The sequence below is a fragment of the Herpailurus yagouaroundi genome, unplaced genomic scaffold (genome assembly GCF_014898765.1).
Source record: "Herpailurus yagouaroundi ecotype Mexico unplaced genomic scaffold, PumYag 165, whole genome shotgun sequence".
Lineage (NCBI taxonomy): Eukaryota > Metazoa > Chordata > Mammalia > Carnivora > Felidae > Herpailurus > Herpailurus yagouaroundi.
Genome location: NW_024412406.1, coordinates 8,443,507 through 8,460,177, shown reverse-complemented (window position 1 = coordinate 8,460,177; position 16,671 = coordinate 8,443,507). Strand labels below are relative to the sequence as shown.

Below are 16,671 nucleotides of genomic sequence, written 5' to 3'. Positions count from 1 at the left end.
TTTTTTCCAACATAGTTAAAAGTCTGTGGTCTTACTGTTTGTTTTTTTCTTTTTATGTTTATTTGTTTATTTTGAGAAAGAGAGTGCATGTGAGCATGCACACAGGCATGGGCAGCAGAGGAAAGAGAGAGAGAGAGAGAGAGAGAGAGGGAGAGAGAGAGAGAGAGAGAGAGAGAGAGAGGGAGAGAGAGAGAGAGAGAGAGAGAATCCCAAGCAGGCTCCACACTGTCAGCACAGAGCCCAATGCAAGGCTTGAACTCACAGCCACGAGATCATGACCTGAGCCAAAATCAAGAGTCGGACTCAACCAACTGAACCACCCAGGCATCCCCATGTGATCCTGCTTTTATGTGACGATTTCATATTCTGTGGACTTGCAGAGAAGGAAGAGAAATGTAAGAAAAATGTATGAAAGTCTATAAAAATCACAAAGTGAAAGATAACAAGCAAAGGTACAAATAACTGGTACTCAAATATGACATTGCCATTTACAGCAGGGCAGAGTCAACTAAGAGTGGAAGTGATACGTTTATAGCAGACATTTAAGGACAGAATAACAATAGAAATCATGTTAAAATCTGAAGTATGGGGGCGCCTGGGTGGCGCAGTCGGTTAAGCGTCCGACTTCAGCCAGGTCACGATCTCGCAGTCCCTGAGTTCGAGCCCCGCGTCGGGCTCTGGGCGGATGGCTGGGAGCCTGGAGCCTGTTTCCGATTCTGTGTCTCCCTCTCTCTCTGCCCCTCCCCCGTTCATGCTCTGTCTCTCTCTGTCCCAAAAATAAATAAACGTTGAAAAAAAAATTTAAAAAAAAATCTGAAGTATCATTCTGAGGGGACTTATTCTTGTCACAATAAATTAATCCCTACTATTAGTTCCTAATTTGATTATTAAGAGTGATTATTATTTAAGTCTGCTAACTGGCATGCACTAGAACAAAGATAATCAGGCTCTTATAGCCTTGATGGCTGCTGGCATTTGGGAAGAATTAGGAAGCGCTAGTCATAAAGGGAGCTGAATCATCTGAAGTGCACAACCATGGAAGTCGATGGTGTTTCCATTGTGGGGAGCAAATGGGGGATAGAATCAAAGACTCTTGAATGCAGTGCCAAATTAATTATTTTTCCTTTTACAAAAAAGAAAAAACCATCAGAGACTTGAGAAGTGTGGAATCCTGATGAATTTGAAATTTGGATACAATCCTCATTGTAAAGGACGGGTTGGATGACTGGAGGCAAGGAAGTCAGAGAGAACAATCTAAACTCAGGCAGGGAGTAGAAATGGTAGTGGGTAGAAACAACTTGTAAGAAGGCAAAAGTAGAATTCCCCCAAGCTAGGGAGCCAGTTGAATGTGAGAGTGAAGGAGGAGCAGAAATGGAGACAGATCCTGAGTTTCCTTTCCTGGTGACTGGATGGAAGGTGATACAGTGAAAATAACATAGTAAAGAAGTGGGTTTGGGGATAATGATAGTTAAGCTTTGAACCTGTCAGAGTTAAAGTCTCAAGTTAGACCCAATTTATGATGGTCTTTGAAAATCAGGTCAAAGAGTTCAACTTTGATGAAGTAATTAGACAAGAGCTATTGAAGAGCTAAATTATGGAATACTAAAGAGGATGTGAAAGTACAATTTATTGTCTAATCATGTGTAACTTTAATTTTTTTTTAATGTTTATTCATTTTTGAGAGACAGAGCATGAGTGGGGGAAGGGCAGAGAGAGAGGGAGACACAGAATCTGAAGCAGGCTCCAGGCTCCGAGCTGTCGAACTCACGGACTGCGAGATCATGACCTGAGCCAAAGTCGGATGCCTAACCAACTGAGCCACCAGGTGTCCCATACATATGTAACTTTAGAAGAAAACATAGATTAAGAAAAATTCATCTTAGAGAAGCTGGTGATGCAGGCATGGCGACGGCAATAGAAATATTTGGCAATAGAAAAATCTCCCACAGAGGGGAGATTTGATGTCATGTCATGTAAGGAACACAGATCCCCCAACTACACAACATCTGTGTCTGTATAAGAAGGTAATTTCTGCAGATAAACCAAGTTCTGCAAGTGGCCTGGCAGGTGAACCTGACAGGGGGTGCCTTTGTAAGTATTATAAAAGGCACCCCTTCTATGGGAGGCTACAGCCCCATGTTGGGGGTTCAACACTTAGCACTGGGAGTGTGGTCCGAATTTTGCCCCCAATTTACACCTTGACCCAGCTACCCTTTGCAGCGTGGGTGTGTGGGTGTTGGTGCCAGAGTGAGGGTAGATAAGCCTGGAGCCATCTGATTAGATAAGAGAAAAGGAAGAGAGCTATGTTTTGTTTTCACTTTAAGGAGATACGTGATTCTCTTGGGTTAGGAAGATTAGACTTATTTCTAATGATGTTACAGGGCAGAATTCTGACCAACAGGCACCTATTTCAAAATAGCACGTAAACTTTTTAAGTAAATAAAACTGATCCAAAGCATGACTGGTACTTTCCCGGGAGACAGTGAGTCCAATCATTGGAAGTAACAAAATAAGAGTCTGGATATCCACCTGACAAAAATTTTATGGAGGAATTCTTGCAAAATTCTTTCAAGCCTGAGATTTGATAATTACTTGCCAAATGAGTGTCATGGCCAGTAAACCTATGACTGGAATGGGGGAGGCAGAACTTGGTTTGGTTCTTGTAATAGGAATATTTCCTCAAATAAAAAGATTTGGGAAAAAATACAAAAGCCCCAGAGGATACTTAACTTTTAATATTTGCATAGCTGTGTAATATTTGCTCTACAGTTCACTACGACTCTGCTAAAGGTACCAGATTTGCTTTGGCCTAAAAGTCCTACCTGAATGGAGTGATTACTCTAGCACAAGTTGTGGTGGATGAAATTCTGATTTAAATTTGGCTAGATTGTTTGTCTGTATTCCCCAGATTTTTCTAATGTAAACAATTGCATAGCCTGGTGTTTCTTGTCTGTGTTTCTGAATTCAGTTGCTTTGACTTGATATATTTTACATCTCCCACATCAATTTTATCTCAAAATGGAGGTGTTCAGTATGCTGAAAGAGGAGTTTGGCTGCCTCCATTTTGACCTCAAACTTTCTAGGTGGGTTCTTCTTTCCAGCTCCTCTCTCCATTCAAGCGGAAGACCCTGAGGGCAAAGCATACCCTGATGGGAACCAAAACTACCCTCTCAGTCAGAAGAACTGCCCTGAGCCAGCAAACCCCACTGGTAATTGACTCCAAGACAATGATCCACTTAACCTTCACCATCTACCTGAGCCTACCCACTAACCTTTGCCCCACATTTTCCTTATGTAAATCTGGAAGTATTTTCAGCACTTTGGAGACAGTCTTTGAGACTCTAGTCTACTGTGTTCCCGGTGTTGGCCTCACTGAAAGAAATTTCTTTCTTGTTTCACCACTGCTCATTTCACTGCCTTTGGATTTTGTCTGCAGCAGGTGACCCAACCTGGTCTCTTTGGGAACCCCTGGAGCCAGCTGCTCTTGATCCCCTGCCCCAGCTACTCGGCCTGACTATAAATAAGTATTCGGATATAAAGTATCTATATTTAACTGAAGCAAGAAAGTAACTATGATAAATATCACAGATCTCATTTTAATTTAAATTAATGAATCCAACGAATCTAAGGAAAATAAACTTTGTTTGAAAAAGACTGTAAGTTGATAAAAGTCAAGTTTCTTTTCAAAGACTTTTGCAACGAAGAAAGTTGAAAAAAAAAAAAAACAGACAAAGGAAAACAGCTCACTAAGAGAGACAAGAGGAACTTAGCCAGCAGGTTAGTTACACAGCTAATGTGACTTCTGCCTTTTCAAAGGATAAATAGAAGGAGGTATAAATCCAGTTTCCTAGTTCAGGAGGTTGCCGCTCATCTCGGAACATGTTCTATCTTCCGACTAATTAACCCTCATTGGAGACTAGAAACAAGTTCTAACAGATGGGAGGGCCTAGGAGTTAATGTTTTCAGCAAAGTAAAATATTGGCTCTAGCAATCACATAAACAATACAGGTTGCCCTGCTATCTGGAAGCAGAGCATTCCCATGAAATCCCTCATAAGCCAAAATGGCATAAAATGAAGATGTAGTTACCGTTAATTTATATGGAAAAAAAAGTTTGAGCCTTCCCAGACCCCCAAAATAACCTCTCCGAGGCTTTTCTGAGACTTTAGGACAGATCTTGCTAACAAATGCACAACATAAATCAAGATAAAGCACAGATGCTCACAGACACACTTCAAAGCTATGGTGGCTCGATGCTGAGATGCAGCATGTAGCTCCTAGCCAGGTAAGGAGCTTGGTGGTGCCACTCTTGTTTGGGGTGCATGATGCCTTCATACGGGTTTGCTTCAAACAAAATGCTGAATGCTATTTTTGCTTTCCACCTTTTTCTCATAATAGCAAAGATTATTTTGGGATTTATCGAGCTTAGCGAAAACAGGTACTAATGTAGGTCTTTCCCCAAAATGACTGGAACAGGCATCATGTGAACTTTAGAAAATCCAGGGATGCCTTATACCTACTTTTAATGATAGCTGTGTAATCAGAATTATAGGAAATAAAGGAAAATAAATACTCAAAAGATCAGTGGTACAGTAAACCCGTGAACTCAGTGAAACTCAAATACTTTATCATTAAAAAAAATGAATTCTCATTTAATTTATGGGAAACCCATTCACCAATATTCAGTTATAGAATGCCTACCATGTGACAGGCAGTCAAGATGAAAACAGCAATAGCAGCAAGAGAAATCACCCAATGCCTTTTTTTTTTTTTAATCGGTCATTGTCATTAATTTGATGAAACAAGCTAACTGCTTAAAACGATATTTCAATCCAAGTAGCTTTAAGTGATTAGAAATGGGCATCTTTGTGGTGTACCAGGTATTACTGAATTTAGGATACTATCACTACTACTTAATTAAAAGTACCTTATTTAAACATGCAGAAGAAAAATGAAAATAATGTTAACTCTGACTTATGTGGCTACCTTTCATAGTTTATTGCCATTTCGCATGAGTACAGTCTAAAATCAGGTTCAGTATTATAAAGTATTATTGTATTAGCTATCTATTGCTGCGTAACAAATTACCAGTTGAAGATTGGGCCTTGTGGGCCAGTTCCCAGAGATGCAAATGCCTGAGGTAACAAAACTGTGTCGACTCTTTAAGCATTCATTGCATCAGATCATTGTTACATTTTCGTTAACAACTAGAAAAAAGCCCCTCACTCCACTCTGGCCTCAGAGACACATTGCTTATGCCTATGTTTAATGAGGATCTTCCTAAGAATATTTCCTTGATCTTCTGCTGACAGCCCTCCATCACAAGGTTGTATTTGTTAAAATATATGTCAACTTGGCTGGTGCCGTGGGGTGCCCAGATACTTGGTGAAAGATTATCCTGGTGTTTCTGTGAGGGTGTTTGGATGAGATTAACATTTAAATTGGCAGACTGAGTAAAGCAGATTGTCCTCCAATCTGTGGTTGGGTCTCATCTGATCAGCTGAAGGCCTGAGTAGAACAAAAAGACCAGCCTCCTCCAAGCAAGAGAGAATTCACCAGTCTGCTGGCCTTCAGACTGGAACTGCAGCAGTGGCTCTCCTGGGTCTCCAGCCCGATGGCCTACTCTGCAGATTTTGGATTTTCCAGCCTTTATAATCATGTAAGCCAATTAAAATTTCCCTCTCTCTCTCGTTTTCTCTCTCCACACACACACAAGCGTGCATGCATGTGCATACACAAGCACATAGACACTGTAATTTATCATGAAAAAGGAGGCATATTTTAAAGCTTTTGATACATATAACCAATCTGTTCCCCCAAACAAATTACAGTCCTACAGTAATATAAGAAGATGCTCATTTCTGTATACTGCCAACAATACTTGGTATGATTATTAAAAACAGCACCACCAGAAAATGACTTTGACAATTTGTAGGTTAAAATAAACTTCTGTGATGCTTTACCTTTTGACACTTATTCTTCTATTTATTTAAATAATTATTGAATACCATCACAGACTAGGCACAGTGTGGAGTCTGAGGAAACAGAATACTCCCTCCTTTCTGAATCATCTCCATTTCTTGGATGAAAAGAGATTCTTACATAGACTTTTCCTCTCAAGTATCCAAGTAGCTCAAGAATACATTGTACCTTCTCTATTTCCCAATTATAGTATGGTTACTCAAATAGGACATTCTAACCAGTGTCTGCTCTATTGTGGCCAATACTCTAAAGGGTAGTTCAAGCTTTTTTTCTTTCTGATACTTTCCTGATTTTTGTTGAGACTGAAGTAATGCAGAAGGTATGGACAAACCAGTTGCACAATGAGCCTCTGGGAGCAATTGAGAAATAAAATTGAATAGCAGTTTGATATTGTAGAAAGAGGTGGGTTTTGAGTCAGAAAGATCTTAGTTCCCATACTTGCACAGTAACCTGGGACAAATTACTTCATTGTTTCTTTTGTGAAGTGTGATTTATATAACACTCCTCTCACTGAATAAAAAATTCCAGAAGAGTACCAGCCACTGAGCAGAGCTAAAGATTTTGGGGTTCAGTCAAACCTCATTTGCTACTCGGTCTGTCTCCTGTCATGGATCTTGTCTCTTGTTTTGCCACTTGTGTCTTCCCGGGCATCCTTAGCTTTCCTGTTGGACCCCATGGCTCTCCACTTGAGATGACCAATGTGTGCTTTCTTTTCAAAACGATGCCTTATGTTATGAACCTGCCTTCACCCTGCTCATGTACAAACCCTTGCTCTAACCAGATCTTGTTTTCCACAGTGGTTTTCAAGAAAACTGTGAGCTCCTTATGGGCAGAAACATGTCCTGTGTTTTCTCTCTCTTTCCATCCACAGTGCTTACCTAGCAGTGTCTGGTACTCTGTAGATCTTTAAAGATTATCTATTGAATGAGTATTCATCTGAATTTGGATTTAAGGATTTATGTGTTAACTCTCAAGAGTGTTTTGTTTTTTTTTCATGCCAATGCCCTTTTGTTTCACCCGAAGATGTCTTGTGTTCCTACCAAGGCTTTTTACAGGTCCCCCATGGAATAAACTATTCACATCTCAAGGCTCTCCAGGCATTTTGTCTAATCACTCTCAGTATCTTCTTCTCCTTTGGTAGACTCTGATCTCTTACTTATCTTGGGATTCCTAGTGCTCAACATACTGAAGAAAGTGTTCAATAATCATTTTTATGAATTGAAGGGGGGGGAAGCTATGGTTAATCATTCTTATTGCTTTAAATTTCAGTTTGTATAAAGGAGAAGCCAGTTTAAAATGCACTTGAACAGTGAGTAAAAAGATGAAATGTGCAATAATTGAGGAGTTCAGGGGATGAGAAAACAGAATAGGGTTGGTTTTTTTTTTTTTTTTAATGCTTTATTTTAAGAGAGAGAGAGACAGAGTTTGAGCAGGGAAGGGGTAGACAGAGGGAGACAGAATCCGAAGCAGGTTCCGGGCTCTGAGCTGTCAGCACAGAGCCCAACACGGGGCTCGAGTTCGCGAACTGTGAGATCATGACCTGAGCTGAAGTCAGACACTTATCTGACTGAGCCACCCAGGTGTCCCAAGATAGAGTAGGTTTTAACTGATGTCTCCAAAGTTTATGGCTGCATGTATAGTGGCCAATTTTGCCCTTTCTCTGGCTGCTTCTAGTCTCTGCTTGGTGCCAGCAGGAAACACACTAGAGGTGGCAGCACATTCCATGTAATTTCGTGTATTAGATATTAGAGATGATGCTCTCCCCTTATAATACACTACTCTCCATTGATGATGGGATTCCAGGGAGCATGGCAGACTCACGGGCAGATATTTATGCTTCTCAAAGCACACTCAGAGGCCTCTGCGGAAAATGGCCCTGCTGAGAGAAGTCCATGGCCCTTCCTTATGTAACTCATTAAAAGAAGTATGTGGGTAACCAGAGATGCAATGCAAGGCAGAGAGGTGAATAAGGATCAGCTTCAGAATCTAATTGGTGGTCTTGAAAATCTGTCACTTCACACTTGCTATACCTTATAGCTTTGTATTGTTAGTAAATTTAATTACCATGCTTTTGATTCAAACTCTCAATTTAAAGATTGAGGTGCTTTTAAAAAGACTGGACTTTAAGAAGATATTTAACCTTTTCTTTGCCAGCATTTCTGAGAATTTTTTTATTTTATACTATATGGCCTTAGACTATCATGGAATCTACAGGCATTTCTTCCCTCTCAACTCCCTATTTAATACTTGAATGCCCATTTCCCATATGTCAACTTTGAAACACTGGACCGAACTAAACTCAAGCGAGTCTTGGAGGTGATTTTCCCAAGGATATCTGTTAGGGGCTGTATTGTTAATAGAAAGATGGACATATCCTCAGCCTTCCATCGCCCTTACTTTTGTTTCTCATTCACTGTGGGCTTGAAAGAATAAAAGTAAATATCTAGAAAGAAAAAAAAAAAGAATTTAGACTTGGGAAAAATTTTGTTCCTGTTAATATTTCTAGTTTGACTTTGGGAAAATAAGTTTTCAGACATTAAGTCATTTTGGGGTTTTGAGTCTTCTTCCAGTTATCCATCCATGTGTGGAATCAACACAGGCAAGAAAGGAAAGAACAGGGGCCTGATTACTTAATTTTTAAAAATAAAACTGATGAGACAGCAAATGATATTCAATCCTATTTAAAGAGGCTAAGCACAGACCTTAAAAAAAAAAAAAAATCTTTACATCCCTTGCATTGGGATTGTGTGATATGGTTCCACAATTCAGGGAGATTGGAAATTACAGAACATCTGCAACGAAATTGGTTTTCTGTGGAAAACTGATGAATCACTTACTGCCAATGACTAGAAGGAAAAGCACTTGTTTATGCCCTTATGTAATGAATTTTTATGAGGTGAAGTTTGCTGTTTATAAAAAAATACACTTTAAGCTGCTGTAGATGTAAAATAATAGAATTCAGAATTCAGAGCAATGCATTACTGCAAAGACAGTCACTAGCAGAATATTATCTGCTTACAAAACACCAAAACAGGGCTATTACTTCTATAATGGAATTAAAAAAAAAATCTCATCTACCCAGTTGGATTCTAGAAGAAAAAGTATTTAAAGAGACATAGCTGAAATTGACAGCTCCAAAATTGCATGTATTTTCAATGAAAAGTTATTAATTCTCTTATTGTGCTCCTGAGTTCCAACTGTGTTTTCCCTCAAAGCAAGAATGCCACAGAACATTTTAAATTAAAAATGGCACTCCTAAGATACACGACAAAAGACAAACTGGGGGTGCTGTCCTCTCTACACTGTTAAAGAAGTGCCTGTAGAAATTTCCCCACAATAATTCCATTAGTTGCTCTGCTCAGTGTTTGTGAGGCGCTTCATGATCAAACCCCCAACTCTCCGGCCTTCTTTAAACACTTACTAAGCAACTGTATTGTGCTAGTCACTGTTTTTGGCTGCAGTGTCAACAGAGAGAAAGAGAGAGAGAGAGAGAGAGAGAGAGAGGAAGAGAGAGGAGAGGTGGGAGCGGGGGCATGGGGGGCACAGAGACACAGAGACAGAGAGAGAAAGAGGTAAGAGTCTGTCCTTACTGAGCTCATAGTCAATTTTGCTTTTGAGAGAGTTCTCTAGTTGACACTGAATATTCTAGTAGGTTTCAGAAAGGGCACTAAGAAATATCACATGTAATATTGGATAGGGGGTGCTTGCTCTCAAAGAATGTATTTTTGTTCTTTGTATTTGGTCTGGAGCAAAGCATTTTTTTTTTTTAATTTTTTTTTTCAACGTTTATTTATTTTTGGGACAGAGAGAGACAGAGCATGAACGGGGGAGGGGCAGAGAGAGAGGGAGACACAGAATTGGAAACAGGCTCCAGGCTCTGAGCCATCAGCCCAGAGCCTGACGCGGGGCTCGAACTCCCGGACCGCGAGATCGTGACCTGGCTGAAGTCCGACGCTTAACCGACTGCGCCACCCAGGCGCCCCTGGAGCAAAGCATTTTTAAAGCAACTGACCATACTGTGGTGTAATTTTTGTTGACTAAAAAGGCGCTCTTAGAATTTGGTGTGGATTTAAAAGGATAGAGGCTGTCAGGACAGGCATACTATTTCCTGAATGCTTAGTGAGATATGGTTGATTAGGGAACCATCCTGGACACCTCTCAGGGCAGTAAACTCTGTTTCCACTAATTCAGAATTTTGACTATTTAGATAAAGTCTCAACTGACGTTCAAGTTTGCAGTGTCTTACTAGTAACCAACCCCCAAAATACCTCAGAAATATCAGCATTTTTGTATCCATATCTGGGAGGAATATACAATCTTGGGTCAGATCCTGCCTGGGTCTTGACTCTTAGTTGAGGAAACATAGGCATCTTACAGGCTTAGGCGAATTGATAATATATTCATGTCAATTGTTTTGATCTGGTGTATGAGTTCTAGATATTTTAAAATAAGTAAACTACATTTATTTAAAAATACCATGCATTTATATAAAAATGTCAAATACTTTTGGAAAAGGGAGTGGGCACTTTTTACCTTTCTGTTGCCTATATACTTCTAGCTGGTTAAGAAATGTATATATTATGTGGAATCAAGTTTAATATTTAATTCAAAATGTATGAAATAATTCAGACTATTTCAAGTTATGGTTGGCCAGAAAGGCAGGATTTTATTGTCATGCAAAAAAAAAAAAAAAAAAATGGATACTCGCAGGTTTTTAGGATCTTCTATCTTCTAAAGTCACATTAACTTGCTTACTAGCTGTGCAGATGTTTTACCTTTTAATTGAATGAAACAAAATTGGCCAAGATTTTTTTTTTAAATTTTTTTTCAACGTTTTTTATTTATTTTTGGGACAGAGAGAGACAGAGCATGAACGGGGGAGGGGCAGAGAGAGAGAAGGAGACACAGAATCGGAAACAGGCTCCAGGCTCCGAGCCATCAGCCCAGAGCCTGACGCGGGGCTCGAACTCCCAGACCGCGAGATCGTGACCTGGCTGAAGTCGGACGCTTAACCGACTGCGCCACCCAGGCGCCCCAAAATTGGCCAAGATTTTAAAGAAATAACTGGTTCCCCCAGTTGGTTAACCGTCTGACTCTTGATTTCGGCTCAGGTCATGATCTCACAGTTCCTGAGTTCAAGCCCCTCATCGGGCTCCATGCTGACAGTGAGGAGCCTGCTTGGGATTCTCTTTCTCTCCACCCCCCCCCGCCCCCAAACAAACAAACAAACAAACAAACAAACAGCTGGTTTTGGTGTAATCAAGAAATATTATATGCTCAATGTAGAAAATTTGGGAAATAAAAGGCAACGTAAAGAAGATTAATGAATAGTTGAATTACCCTAAGACATTTATTGTAATATACGTATGTGTCTGCTTATTAGCTCATGGTGTCTGTTTGTCTCATTTCAAGATACAGATATGGGTGTTGAGAGATATTTAATATCCAACTTCCTTCAATATTACATTGTGTGCACTTTTCCCATTTAATATAATTTTGCACACATTTTGCAAGGTACTTATATATGACATTGAGTCAATTAAATGGCTATACTATTTTATTTATTTCCCTACTATTAAGCATTTGTGCTGTTTCCCATGTTTATTATGAATCATGCTATGGTGAAATTCATTTCAATAAGTCTATATCCAAATTCTTACCATTTCCTTGAGATAAATTCTAAAGTCGATGCATATAAACATGTCCACACCCATTTGATTTTAAAGTCAGTTTTACTTAACAGATTTCAGTTTTATTGGCTCTGGAATATCAGCAATGGATGGGTTGAATCTGTTAGTGAGAAATTATTACTAAGGAGAAGGAAAGTGAACTACCTATTGAATACCACGCTTTTGGATTTTCTGGCCTCAGGAGTTACCCGTATTAATCTTGTTTGAATTGTCCCAATTGCCAGAAAACAACTCAAGGCAGTATTCGATGAAGGCCATTGGACAAAATGATAATGATGCTTCCTTTCAAGAAAAATGACATTTTAAAACCATCAGCTTTTTCTCAAAAATATCAAGAGAAAAACAAGTGACTACTTGGAAACATGAAGGCATAGTGTCTTATTTCACGATTTAATGCTTTTTGAAGGAATAAAAACCCCAGACATACAAGCGAAATACTTGTCAACTTACTGGTGATGAATATAAACGTGCTGTATCTACTAGTTTTAGCTGGAGAGAACCATGGAGCATCAGTTCTATAGATAATATGGCCAACTGGTTTGGCTAAAAAAATGTGTTTGGAATTGTTCTGCTGCTGAAAAGATCTTAATTCAGTAACACTTCACTTGTTAAGTGCTGTTAGGAAAAACAGCTTTTTGTTAAAAGCAAATGTTCTGAGTGAATTAAGTTTTTGCCTGTAAGTGCCAACATAACTTGAAGGCATCCTCAAATATAAGAATACTAATGTCCCTGCCTTCTTAACCAAATTATACAGAATATAAGGTATACTTTGATGATCCAAGGTCATTTTCTTAAACTATTATCATTATTCATTTGGTCCTCAGAGACTGTGTGTCCCTGCTCTGCCACCAGATTATAGGGTTTTTTTTGTTTGTTGTTGTTCACTGATACAAGTTTTTTTTTTTTTTTTAATTATTTATTACTGTGAACATGCTTGCTTTCATCAGTCTTCTCCCTCCCTCTTACCTGTTATTTTCTTCTGTTGTTGAAAGTTCATTAGAATTCTATTCAAAATAAAGCAGCTTCTTAATGGGGACTCAAGGAAATACCTCGAGTGTAGTTTTGCTGTGTGGAATCCATGAAAATGTATTTTGGTTTCCTACAGCTTTGTTTACTTCCAGGTTCCTGACCAGTTCAGATAGTGGCACTGTTAATGTACCACAAACCTAATGGAAATAATAACAACTATTGTTCATACCAAATGATTATTTGCTGTAGACTGACTAGGTTTTCTGGCTTTTCCTCATACCTCTCCATAGATTAATGACAGGGATCCTTTAAAAATCTCAACTTGTAACTTCTCTGCTTAAAATCTTCCAGTGGCTTCCTCGTACTTGGAATAAATCCAGGTATTTTTTTCACTACGGCCTGCGTGGCCTGACCCTGGGCCCCCCTCACCTCACTCACCTCCTACCCCTCTCTCTTGTCACTCTATTTCTTACTGTTCCTCAACCAGGAATGGGCTCTCATCTAGGAGCTTGGGCACTTGCCCTATCTTTATCCCGGCACCTGTCCCCTACTTGGCTTTTTCCCTCAGCTCATTCTGTCTTTTCAAACTTCAACTCCTCAGAGAGGCCTTCCATGAGTATTCAGTTTAAAACAGAATCCCTTGTCACTCTTCATTTCTTTTATACTTCAGAGTACTTCCAACATCTGAAACGATCTTCCATATGTCTTTATTGTCTATTATTCCTCCATGAATATAAACTCTATGAGAGCAGGGGTTTTTATTTATGAGTAAATCTCTGAATATAGAAGAATGCCTGTAGGGGCTTCGTAAGTAATTTTTAAAAGAATGATGCTATTTAATTCCCATCACAGTCCTAAAAGGTAGATAGAACTGAATGTCCATTTCACAGGAAGCAAGCATTTCAAGCTGAATCTCAGAGGAGTTAAAGAACTGAGTTCTGAGGCGGGGGTTGTTGGGAGCAAGGATGCAGGACATGCCTTGGGTTAGCTTTGACTGGTACCTATTTTAGGTATGATCACTGAAGCAACTGGATACATTATATACACAAGTAGCAAATCTGATTTGAGAACAAGTTACATGGGAGAGGAAAAACAATGTTAGTGTAAAAGTTTTTATCTTCCCAAGGGGAGATACTCACAGATGATAGTTAGGTTCTTGAGGCTAAAGCAGAAATACATCATGCAGCTAAATATGACCCAGTTATACTGCACCTTGAGCCCTAAGACCACTGGGGAACAGGAATAGAAGCACCAGTGTTAAAGCAAGTCTCCTGGCAGTGCACAGCGAGGCAGGGACTGAATGGGGTTTGGGACTGTCAGAGCAACTTAGCCAGCAGGCCTAGGTCTCTGCAGTGAGCTGGAGTTCCCTGAAGCACTTGAGTGCACAAGTCAGTCCAAAACCCAATGGTTTTAAGTTGAACGGCTACCTGCCATTAGTGTGATGTCTGCATGCTTGCAAGCAAGAAAAACAAAAATGGAAAACTATGAAGGAAAACAATGGAGAGACAGTATTAGGTGTGGTAAACACTAGGCTGGACACCCAGCTCTTCCCAGGATGGATCTGTTGCCCAGCTGGAGGATGGGGTCAGCTCCTTTAGTGTCTGCCTCAGCTGCAGAGAGGCGCCATGCTCTAGGCCACACCCTTCCCAGAGAAGCCCATGGCCAGTGACCCAGAGGTGTAGGTAAGAAGGTCAGACTACTTTGGCCCAATCCAGGCCAAAGAACTTCAAAACCCTTGCAACATCTGCTTCTACAAAACCCGATCTGTGATTATTAGGTTTTGTTGTTCAGCTAACAGAATGTCTCTATTGGAGAGGTATGTTATCCAGTGATGAGCAAAACAGTCATACTCCCTGATCCATGTGGGTAATCACTTAGTGAGGTGGGAGATGTTAAATAACAATAAAAAATTAAAAAAATACATTGTACTGCCATTAGTGTCTGGAAAAACACAAAACCCCATAATATTGACAACTCTATTAGTTAGCATATATGTAAAATACTATTTTCATGTTAAAATTATGACAGTACGGGCATCTACTCAGAACACACTTTACCAAAATAACACTGTAACCAAATTGTTATTATAACAAAATGTGTTGACTTTATTTATTTAATCCTTTCAAATCTGCAATCTAGTAAGTTAATCATTCAGTTATGTCCTCATCAACTTAGATCACCGGTAAAATTAAAAACTGCATGCAGACTTTTGGTAAAAAAGGCAAATGTAAACTCTAATAGGGATCTGTTGTTTTTACCTACCCCATGTCCACTATTCTTTCAAAGCTACTTCAGTTTCCTGTGGTGAACTGCCTACTCTCCTACTACGGGTCCATGTGACACACGTGAGGATGTCACCCACATCTGAGTAATCAAGAGTAGTTTTCTATCCTGGTTCACAAATGTGGACATAGTTCCAGGCAGACCAATGACAGTGAGTCCTAGATTTAGCTAGAACTATTAGGCAGGAAGCCCTCACTTCAGGCGGATCAGAAAGTTGGCAGAACATCAGCCTAGAGCTTCTGGTGGCCTTCATTTTGCCTGCGAATGAAGCCAAGCGAACCCCCTACAATCGGGGTTTAGAGAAAAGCTTAAAATTACAACTGGGGCATCAGATCCTAAGGTTTAAAACAACAGGGCTTTATCAATGTCAGATTATGATGTTACAACGCCATTTCTGAAAATAAATACACACTCACCCCAGAGTCTCCAAAATTGTTTTAGAATCTAACCTCTTTCCAGGAAGTAGCAAAATGAAAGAGCATTTTTAGTATACTGACAAAAACTGTCCACTCCTCTCAACACTAAAAATTGAATGCAATGATTTAGAGAAAGTAGTACATTATTGTTTACATAATGTATTTAGAATCATGTGGTTTCTAGTGATTAGAATTTAGTCATGCCTGGAAAGGAACAAAAGACAGTGGCAGAGAAGCACCTCCCCTCAGAAAAAAAACACCTAAACGGTATGCTTAGCATGACTAATACTAAGGGCTTAAACACAATACAGTTTTCCTCAGAGGACACAGTCTTAGTTTCTAAAGAGCATTCACTTCTGACATCTCGATTCCCGACTTCAGTGGCTGCAGACTGTGTACCTCTGTGCCACACTTAGGGCATGTAAAGTACATGTCAAATAAGAAACTACTCTTAACACAGTAGTAACAGAAGATATGCTCACATCCTATGGTGTGAGGCATAGTGGGCCACTCTCCACACAGAGAACACTGTTTGCCGCTGGTGGCTAAGGTACTGTCACCGTTAGAAGCACCAATCAGAGGAATACGCCATGAGGATAACTTAGCTTTCAACTTCTGGATATTAATAAGTGGTAAGAGAAAAATCAGAAACTCAGCAAAACCATGCCAGAGAAGTTCCCTATTCATATACTCAAAGCCAACTTCACGCACGCTCTGGGGCTTGCAAAATACAGAACGGATGCCTAGGAGACGTTCTGTCAAGGTTGCAAACTTGCCCCTCTGAAGGAAAATCAGGAAGTTAATCAGCCCACCTAATTTCAAAAGTCCAACCATGACGTTCACACACTGCCTGGCTTTCCCAAATGACGCCAGATGACGGTTTCGGAAGAGGTCGTAGCAGCGCTCCTCCAGCCACGTGCCACCGATTGTACACACAGCATACCACAGTTTCTGATTCTTGCTCGGTGGCTGGTACCCCTGCTTCGGGGAAAAGTCGTTTTTGTACTGTATATTCAAAACGGACTGTCCCACGGTGGCATTTTTCGAGTAGATGGTGAAGCGCCACAAGAAGAGCCACAGGAATGCTTTTGCCTCTGGTTCAAAGTGGGCCAACAGCCCTGGCTTAAATCCATGAAAGCACTGAGTAAACTGGGCCCAGACCAGCTGCTCCAGGGCCTTGTTTAGTTCAAGTGCATCCAACTGACTTATTCTTAGCACTCTGTTTGTCCTCTTTGTCTTCTCTTCTCTGGAAGCCATGTCTTCTCTGAAGGTCCCTAGGGTAAAGTACAATTAGGGAACATCAGACGTTTGCGAGCTCATACCATCTCCTCA

The 16,671-nt window shown here is 40.1% G+C and overlaps 1 protein-coding gene across 10 annotated transcripts in view; it reads right to left on the bottom strand.

Moving 5' to 3' along the window:
• PEX2 (peroxisomal biogenesis factor 2) overlaps positions 1–16,671 on the bottom strand; it is a 119,941-nt gene that overhangs the window by 88,063 nt on the left and 15,207 nt on the right. For 6 of the 10 annotated variants that reach the window (XM_040487547.1, XM_040487552.1, XM_040487551.1 and 3 more), the window contains one exon: positions 11,403–16,613. The exons of the other annotated variants lie outside the window; for them this stretch is intronic. In XM_040487547.1, coding sequence (XP_040343481.1) covers positions 15,679–16,613 — 935 coding nt within the window. In that variant the 3' untranslated portion in view covers positions 11,403–15,678. Of the gene's footprint in view, positions 1–11,402; positions 16,614–16,671 lie in introns of those variants that run through there. 10 annotated transcript variants of the gene reach the window in all.